Below are 9,801 nucleotides of genomic sequence, written 5' to 3'. Positions count from 1 at the left end.
TAAATATTCTTAAAAATAATGATAGTCACATTCTTGGCTGGCTCCCTACATCTATTCCTAAAAAGAATATAGGCCTACATTAAGACAGAATTTCATATCCTTTCATCTTTATTTTATATTCTATTTTATTCAGTTGTAAGCTTATTAAAGTTCTGATCATAACTTACCTTTACCTTTATCCATTACACTAAAATTAAATCATATAGAACAACATTTTTCCATTAGTTTCATAAGCTGTATCCACAGTGTGATTTATTTTTAGTTATGTAATTTTAAAAAAGACACTCTGGTGTATATTTTTCAAAAATGATAACCCTGAAATTAATGAAAATCGCCATTAAAAGAGTCCTAGTTTTGCTTTTATAAAAATCATTATTTCGAATTTCACAGTGAAGAGGTACTAAATTCCTCATAGAACATTAAATTATATAAAAATAGAAGACATAGACATCTTTAAATCTTTAATCCTTTGATTAAGCAGCAAGCATATCACTCTTCCAGGCCAAACACTGCTTAAACAAAAAAGAAAAATAATGACGTGCAAAGTATTTACAAAATATGCAAAGCACACAATAAAGACATCTCACTATATACATGTGTCGTATTACTAATTAAGCTAAGGTTTTTCTACTGTGTGCTCTAATGTATGTAAATCAAATTACAGCACATCCCTCAGATACAGCACCTTGGCCCATGTCTGGGATAGAACAGATTTTTAAATGAATCACAATATACTGAACAGCTGGACAGTTGCTGGTGCTGACCAACTTGACTGACATATCCCACATACTGTGTACTGAAGGTCTACTGACAAGAGACAAGACAATAAACGCTGTAAAGGTATAGTATGCACATACGCAAGACAATCTAACTGCTTAAAAAAATGCTTTAGATATTTTAAGATATCTAACTGTCCCCTGCGGCTTTTAAAGAAAAAATAAGTATAAATTCTTGAATATTAAGAATTTTAAATCAGCTAAACTTTATCTGGTTATAATCCAGGGCCAAGAACTATTTAATATAATCCAATGAGAAACAAAAGGACCCATGCTGGAAAAGAGTTTCAGATATGCCAGTGCATAGGGTATTTATGGAAATAAATGGTTAAAAATCAAAAATTAAACTAATCAATGAATTTAAATCTATAGCACTTTAAGGCTGTGGAGCCAGTGATAGAAAATACTTTGGGAACACATGATCTTTCAAAACATAAATTAGGGTCTTAGATGTTGACTATGTTGTGAAGTATTCTACACGTGGTAAGACTGTGAATGTGCAAACATTTAGCCTATGTCCACTCGTATAGCAATCTAAGCGATCTGTCCCTTTGCACAAATAATGATTCCAATATGAAATCATCGTATCAAAAATACTAATTACACATTGTTGAAATAGTTATCACTTGTAAAATATTCTTTGTAAGTGCTTAATGATTATGGGTTAAGACTTGATGTCTTTTTTTCTATGAAAAAGGGTCTCAGCATTTTTAGTTAACAGCACAATTGTGACAATATACTGATACATCTTTAGATAACACAGAACAAATTCTTAAATTTATTTTATGAAATATGTTGATGATTTAACCCTAAACCAATCCCACGGACACAGGTTGGCTGCAAGGAATACACAAATGTATCCAAATAGTACAATAGAGATTTATCAAGAAAACACCTTTCATATTAAATGCAGACCATATTATTAAGTATGAGGGCAATTTTAAGTTCAGAAACCAAACACAAAAAGGGTACTGTAAATAAACGCTTCCATAACCACTATGTCTACATAACTAACAAAACATAATTATTCTCTTAAGTCCCCAAATGTAGGCAACTACTAGTTAAAAGCAGATAGCATTTAGAAACAACAACAAAAAAATTTTTTTTCAAAATTAACTCCATTTTCAAGGAACTTAAAGAGATTATATTTCAACAAATTAAGTTCTCATTTGTAAGTAAAATTGTTCTTCCAATTCTCTCATTACTAATAGATGATGAGTCAATGACCTTTCAACAAGGACTCTGCGCTAGGACCCTACACTGTATGTTAAAGGGTTAGTAGGTTCAGTACATTCTTTGTGGTTTCATATAATTGCTTTGCAATTGATTAAATTGCTTTCTTTTAAAGGAATACATTAAAATTCCTTTAGGAAAAAAAGCAACATTTTTTTGAAAGAAGGGATATGCAGCTATAATTTCTTAAATATGCATAAAATGAACATATGTCAAAAATGCCGGCTATTCTTGCACTCCTAACATAGGAAAATGCTTTTTAAAAAATTAAAGAAAAAAGCCAAACATCCTTAACTTAAGAAAATTAAGGAGTTTTCACAATTCCTAAGTCAATATTTCTGTACTAAGAGCCTTGACTAAGAAGAGGCAGGAATATAAAGAACCTCAATAAAATAAATACAGTAAAAACAAAACAAAAACTTGGTATATAGAATACTTAAATCTTTTTTTCCTTTTATGAGAGCAACATTGCCGAACATATACTCTAGAAAGGAGGCTAACTGGAGGCTTTTTGTTGTATAACATTTTAGTCTAGTGAACTGAAAAGTTTCTTAGACATCCACTTATGCTAGTCCACTGCCACAGAACTAGTTTGCAGCCTCGGTATCTAGAAAGGATTATTCTTTCCCCTTTTTCATCAGTCAGATGAGCACTGGTATAATGATGGGGTGAAAAGTTACTGCAGCTCTGTCCAATTTAATTTTTAGTGCAGTGAGGACTGTGAATCTGTCTGAATTCCGATAAGGGAAGGTGGCTGTTGACCACCAACCGTGGACAATACTGGTCTTGGGTTTAGACGGGGTGGCATAGAATTAGCAGGGCGAATAAGAGGTGGTGGAGGCTGATTTAAAGTTGGCCGGGGCTGGATGAACCGAGCCTGTTGCTGGAGTGGAGGAGGCTGCCGGTGAAGAGCAGGGGCAGCAGGCAGTGTTGGACGAAGAAGTGGTGGAGGCTGGTTCAGAGTGGCAATGGGGGCTGTTGGTGTTGGAGTGGATGATGGGGCAGGAGGTGATGGACCCAGTGTCCGAGGAGCCTGTGGGGTCTGTGCCTAGAGGTGAGGAAACAAAAATACACATATGAGATGTAAGTCCTAATGAACTTAATACAATATAGTTTGGGCTGTCACAGGAAAAACAAAACAAATAAAAACAAAACAAAAACATAACACCAGTGTTTATTGGAAGCACAAGCTTCTTTTATTTTAAACAAAACAAAACAAAAAACAAAAAACCAACGAGGCTACCAAACAGGCATCTTTATTTGTAAACAGCTTAACACTGGAAATAAAAATAAGACTATGAAAGAACAATACACTCTCCATTCTTCTAGAATCAGAACTTAGCATGTCATTATGACTTAAGAGTCAATAGATGCACCACTGAGTAAGTGTATTGTCAACCTTTCATGCTCAATTTAGCTAGTCCTCTGACAAATTAACCTTACAGAACACCACACAAAATGGTGATTCCTCAACTCATATTAGCTCAAATTCCATACACAAACACACCTCCTCTTCTTCATCAGTGCTCTTCCCTGATGGCACATTAGAAGCACTTTTTGTCTCCTCCCCTAAAGTAGAAGCATCACCATTAGAAGCCTGGGTTCCTTGTTCTGCTTCCCACTCCTGCAATACCTCCTCTAAGTTAAACCGACGCCTGTAGTTTACAAAGAAGTTCTTCACTTGGCCAACAGTCTTGTTGCCAATTACATCTGCAATAGCTTGAAAATCTTTACCATATTTGCGGACACCTGGAAGGCAAAGTAAATAATACACCTGTGAAGGATCAATAAGGAGAGCTGTGTGTACTACACATCATGCACACACAAAAGATACCAGCAATGAAAATCCTTTCTGATAAACTCTGCTCATTTCTCAATTCTGAGATAGAGGCTAAGACATCAGGGTCACAGATGAAAACTATCAGTTATGTCATTTCATCGAGCCAGCCACTTGCCTTCAACTGAACAATCAGAAACTTACCATTTTTTACATACTCAGTTATTTTCTCCAATCCTCTCTTGAACTCTCAAATACAGTCCATTTATTGTAAAGCATTGAATTCTTTGTTCCATCCTCAATTCCACATTCATTTATTTCCCTAGTAGCCAGTCACCTAAATTTGAGCAACATCGTTTGTAAACAAAACTGGATGGGAATGAGCCATCTCTCTTATCCCCTCAATGGACTGAGTGAGTAGCCTTAGGGTTCCCCCATTAAGAAAAGCATTATAATTTTGGTCTTAATACTAACTTCAACAGGAATATTTGCCTATACCACCAAGGTACCAACAAATTGAAATTAGTTAAGAACTTAAACATGAAAAGCAGGAGAATCATCACAAGATGATGGATTTAAAAAAGGGAAGGTTTTTTTTTTCAGAGTCAGTTGGATTTTAACTCATCTAGTAGTTTTAAAGATTGAATGGATGAAAGATTACAGCTTAAAGAGTAAGGTAACAGTAATGACTACCTGAAGAGCACTTGTGTTCATCATCACTACCTTAAACTGAAGAAGGGATATATATTATTAACTGAGAATCTAACTTTACACTAAAGAAGTTTCATTATAATGAAGGGTAATAATTGATTTAAGAAGTTGAGATTGTCAACTATACTACAGAATTTTAAATGGATAATAATTTCCTCTTAAGGGAATTCTAAAAGAAGTTCACAGACTCATTCTAGAAAGAGATGCACTTAGCTCAAAATGGAAAAATTGTTGAAAACTTTTATAATTGGATAACTGCTTTCAAAAATACCAGAAAACAGTAACTCATTAATGAAAGAGATGAGAAAGGAGACAAAAATATGGGGGCTTAAATAAACAACATGTATATGATCACAGATGAGAGAATAATAAATGGATATGTTAATACCCAGCAGAAATGCTATTCTTACCGATACCAATTAATATGAAATAGTCAATTACTCTAAAGCACCAACAGGATGTAACACAAGTTCACTTTTAAATTCTGCTTTATTTTAAATTGAAAAGTTGAAAATAAGCATCTCTGGCTACATTAAAGTAGCTGGGCTTGACTCTGAGGGGAGTTCCTTTATCTAAGAGCTTTCTGGACAGGAGGTCTGACATTATTATCCTCTAATTATATCCCATTTTTAAGGTAGAGTGTTGCGTTTGTAAGCTATGCTCATTTGCTGTGTTCTGAAAAGAAAATACATGTACATGACAATAAAGTAAAAATAGACATTGTTTATAATGTTTTATCACCATAAATGAATTTATACTCCCTTTAAACACATGAGGTTGATTTCTTTAAACTTCACAGTTAAGTATAAATTCTAATAGTGACTGGATTCAACTGAGAGTTTATAGGAGCTACTGTTATATATTAAAGTACTTCTCTACTACTTTTATATTTTAGAAAATAACAACTCTTAGAAGGGTGAGTCTCTGTGCCATTTCTAAATTCTAAATTTGAGTTTGCTGCATTGAAGAATAACTACTAATTAGAAATCAAATATAGTAAATATAGTGTTCTATCAGTTACAAATTTTCATAAGGGACACTTAATTTACATTCTAGCAATGGCCAACCCTACCGAATACACGAGTTTAGGAGTGAAAATCTTAAATAAGTCTAGGATTAGAATGTATTTCTAGGAAGCAGCCACATTAAGACTAACTCTGACTCCAACTCTAAGATATCATAAACCTCAGAACACTTATTTTGCAAAATATATGCCAAACTCTAGTTGTCCCCAAGTCTGATTTCATTAAATTAAATAAGTGCCCCTTCTTCTGACTATACTCCTTTTGATCTTCCACTTCTTGATTTTTTCTTGTTCAATGGACTTTACCTTGTCACCAAAGTTTTACATTTTTTTAATTATAGACCTTAAACTCAAAACTACTTCCTGTAAGAGCCTTAGAGTTTCTAGAGACATTCAATGTCAACATCTTTTTCTAACTCACCCAAGTATGCTTCTAAATTAACTATAATATGCTTATAATTAACTCATATATGCCAGTCTAAACTCTCAAGGCTCAGAGCACACTGTAGATTTCTGTAGTTTAGCTGAGGATTCCAATCAACGTCCTGAGAACAGATGTGCCTAGATATTAATCCCCTCAGCCTGAAGGATAGCTGGACTGGGTCTGGAATAGCTGGAGCTCCTTGGCAGTCTTATTTGGATAAGAGCAGCTTCATCTGCTTGCCTAGTATGCTGTGACAGATTTCATAATTTTCTCTGTGTACCATGATGTGAAAAAGGTTGGAAAGTACCGTCCTAGAAAATACAAAGCAGCACTAGTATTACTACAATGCTGAGTAAACTGGAGTGCTCAGAAAATAAGGAAATATGATTTTTCTTCCCTATAAAGCTTATTCTTCCCTAAACCGCAAGAGGTATTAGATATATATGGCTGAATTATTCACCGTCACACTCAGAATGGCACAGTTCAACAGCATTTTGGTTAGAAGATGGAACTCTTAAGCTCTATACTGTTGCTAGCAACTAGGCAAACTAGTGAAACTCCAACTGACTCAGTGACACTGCTCTTTTAAAATTATCTCCAGCTAGGCTTCTGGAACAACCAGCAGGTGGTAGTGATGAGCAGCAACTAACTTTAACAACTTACGGCATCAGAGCTATCCTAGTTTCAATCTGTGCCTGGGGAAAGGGCACTCCACTATTTTTTCATAGTTGATAATAAACAAAGTGATCGGATTGCTTTCTCAGGAAGAGAGCTAAATATGATGGTTAAGTCAACCTCACTTCCTGAAGATGTAAAAGGTACACTTGAACCATAGTTGCTAAAGTCTCACTTCTACGGCAAGAGGTTGCTTTCAAAGGTTAGTGGAATAAACATTTAATTACCCTAGAACAGGCAAATAATGTTTCCTAGGAAGAGAAAAAAATTGTTTTCAGTCAAATTTCTAAATTTCATTTGAAAGTTACAATGAAACAACTTTGCTTTCTATGCTGGCAGATGATACCTTATAATCTTTAATATGTAAAGTTTTATTTGGGAATTAACATAAAAATATGACTCATTAGGATATCCTGCTATCATTACATTTTATGAAAGCCCACATACTCCAACCAGGAATCTAAATTACTCAATGCAAAAGCATACTTTTTTTAAAAACATGTCTTGTTAATACTTTAAAATTGCCAAAGAAGATATTTTTATTAGCAGTAGAGACTTTAGCATAGCCATTATCTGAATTATCAGACATTCTGAATTAGTAGAGTCTGTCCATACATTTTTTTTTTTTTAAATCTTTGGCTGGTAAGAAGGTGATAACTTCAGGAGAATTTATATGATGTTTCCCAACTCTAAAAATGGAATCTGAAACTTTCTTTTTTAAGCTAGAAGGGATAGCATGAATAGGCGCCTTTGGTAAGTTTAAAACAATTTTTTTAAATTAGATTTTGGGGCCAGGCATGGTGGCTAATGCCTGTAATCCCAACACTTTGGGAAGCCAAGGCAGACAAATCACTTGGAGTCAGGACAAGACCAGCTTGGCCAAAGTGGCAAAACCCAGCTTCTATTAAAATACAAAAAATAGCTGGGCATAGTGGTGAATGCCTGTAGTCCCAGCTACTTAGGTAGGCTGAGGCACGGGAATCGCTTAAACCTGGGAGGTGGAGGTTGCAGTGAGCCAAGATACTTTTATTGAGCTCCAGCCTGGGTGACAAAGTGAGACTCTGTCTCCAAAACAAACAAACAAAGAAAAAACACAACCCCAAAAGACGAAATATGGTAAGCTGCTTATAGTTAGTGAAATTTCAGAGGATTTTTTTCTGGCTTTCACAACAAAATTTCTTAAAGTGAACATGTACTTAGTTTAACTGTGAAACATTAATTTTTTCAAACATATATTTTTGAAATAATAGAAATATAAGAACATCTAGCAACTCCAGAGATATGATTCTTTTCTATCATTAAGACATACATTTTAAACTTAAGCCATTTGGGAGTGTGCATTTCTCTCCACCTCCTGCAAATCTCTTCAAGAATTCCGTATTAGAAGGTAGAAGATGTATCAATAGCAATGGAACAGTGACTGATGTATATATGGAAAGGGCTAAAAGTCAAAATCACATAAGTTACATTCCATTACAAAAATGCTGGAAATTTTGAACCACAGATCATTTAATGTAAGTGTATCAGAGGGCTGACCATTATATTTTTGAACCTCCGTTCTTATGGTAGCTGCTATAACAGAAAAATAATCTCTAAAGCAAGAGTGCTTTTCAGATGTAAAGATATGAATTTCCTCATTCCTCTTCCTTTTGATCATTTGTGTACTGTGTTACCATCCTTTTATTTTTAATTAACTGCCAAATCTATTTTTTCTCCTTTACAAACCTTTTTGTTAGTATGAGATAAAATTAGAAAGAAGACAATTTCTAGACTTGCAACTTTATCTTTAAAAGGTGAATGAAATACAAGAAGAGAGGGTAACTTTTACTATAAGCATAAGTCACCTGAACACAGTTCTGTCATTTTCTGTTTTATACAAAAAGGTAGAAATTATAAAAAATAACTAAAGTTAACATCAATTGAAAAAAATTTGTTGTTTATCCTAAAGTAGCATAAATTTTAATTGGGAAGCATTTTTTTCTTAAGCACTAATGACTAGGAAACAAATATATTTAAGAGGTGACTTATAATTAAAATGGCAAATACTGTATACCATGCTTCTAGCCTCTACATACTTTAAAAAGTGTTTTGTACTATAATTTAAATGCATTGTTTTTTTGAAAACAGCTAATCATTGTTCCATTTTACATGGAAAAAAGATACACGTAAAATAATCTAATTCCTTTTTAAATATTTTTTTTGAGTCAAGAGTTTCACTCTGTTGCTGAGGCTGGAGCGCAGTGGTGTGATCTCGGCTCACTGCAACCTCCACCTCCCAGGTTTGAGCAATTCTCCTGCCTCAGGAGACTACAGGTGCACGCCACCATACCTGGCTAATTTTTTTTTTAGTGGAGATAGGGTTTCACTATGTTGTCCAGGCTGGTCTCAAACTCTTGGCCTCAAGTGATCCACCTGCCTTGGCCTCCCAAAGCGCTGGCATTACAGGTGTGAGCCACCACGCCCGGCCCCTTTTGAAATTCTTAATTTCTGAATTCTGTTTATCATATGAATATCAAGTTGGATTTTAGGATAACTTCTAAAAGTATTATAAGGTTAGGAAAAAAAAATACACACACACACACACACACATACACACATACATACATGCTACAAACAGGAACATTTTACCATTAACACAATAGGGAAATATCATTATTGGTCATAATAAAATTTGGTCATAATAAAAATTTAGATACTTAGGATTGGAATACATGACAGAAACTGTAGAAGTACCTTGCCTGGCAAATATTTTAAGAGGATTAAATTAGCAGTTTTAATGATATCCTACCTGGAGACTCTTGAAAAATTCTATTAAAATTGTAACATAGGTAGAACTAGAATTAACATAATAAAGTGACTGATTACAAAAGTGTAAACAGACATTCCTATTTGATCTGAGCATGGTTTTCCCTCTCTTCTAATTAAGAGAAAAAGAAGGGAAACTTATTTAAATGACTAACATTTATTTAACAACAGTATAAGTAGATGGAACAGGAAAGTAAGGTGGGAAATACATATTTAAGCCCTAGGAAAGAAAACGGTCTTAATATGCTTGGTTTAAAAAGAATTGTAACAAGGCCGGGCGCAGTGGCTCAAGCCTGTAATCCCAGCACTTTGGGAGGCCGAGGCGGGTGGATCACGAGGTCAAGAGATCGAGACCATCCTGGTCAACACGGTGAAA

The 9,801-nt window shown here is 34.5% G+C and overlaps 1 protein-coding gene across 1 annotated transcript in view; it reads right to left on the bottom strand.

Moving 5' to 3' along the window:
• Nucleotides 1-213: 213 nt before the first annotated feature.
• RCOR3 (REST corepressor 3) overlaps nucleotides 214-9,801 on the bottom strand; it is a 63,071-nt gene continuing 53,483 nt past the window's right edge. The window contains exons 10-11 of the mRNA XM_037737445.1: nucleotides 3,517-3,758; nucleotides 214-3,057 (exon numbers count right to left, since the gene is read on the bottom strand). Coding sequence (XP_037593373.1) covers nucleotides 2,713-3,057; nucleotides 3,517-3,758 — 587 coding nt within the window. The 3' untranslated portion in view covers nucleotides 214-2,712. The remainder of the gene's footprint in view (nucleotides 3,058-3,516; nucleotides 3,759-9,801) is intronic.

Source organism: Cebus imitator, unplaced genomic scaffold (genome assembly GCF_001604975.1).
Source record: "Cebus imitator isolate Cc_AM_T3 unplaced genomic scaffold, Cebus_imitator-1.0 Scaffold38, whole genome shotgun sequence".
Taxonomy (NCBI): domain Eukaryota; kingdom Metazoa; phylum Chordata; class Mammalia; order Primates; family Cebidae; genus Cebus; species Cebus imitator.
The sequence above is the reverse complement of the archived record's forward strand: the minus strand, read 5'-3'. Positions and strand labels throughout refer to the sequence as shown.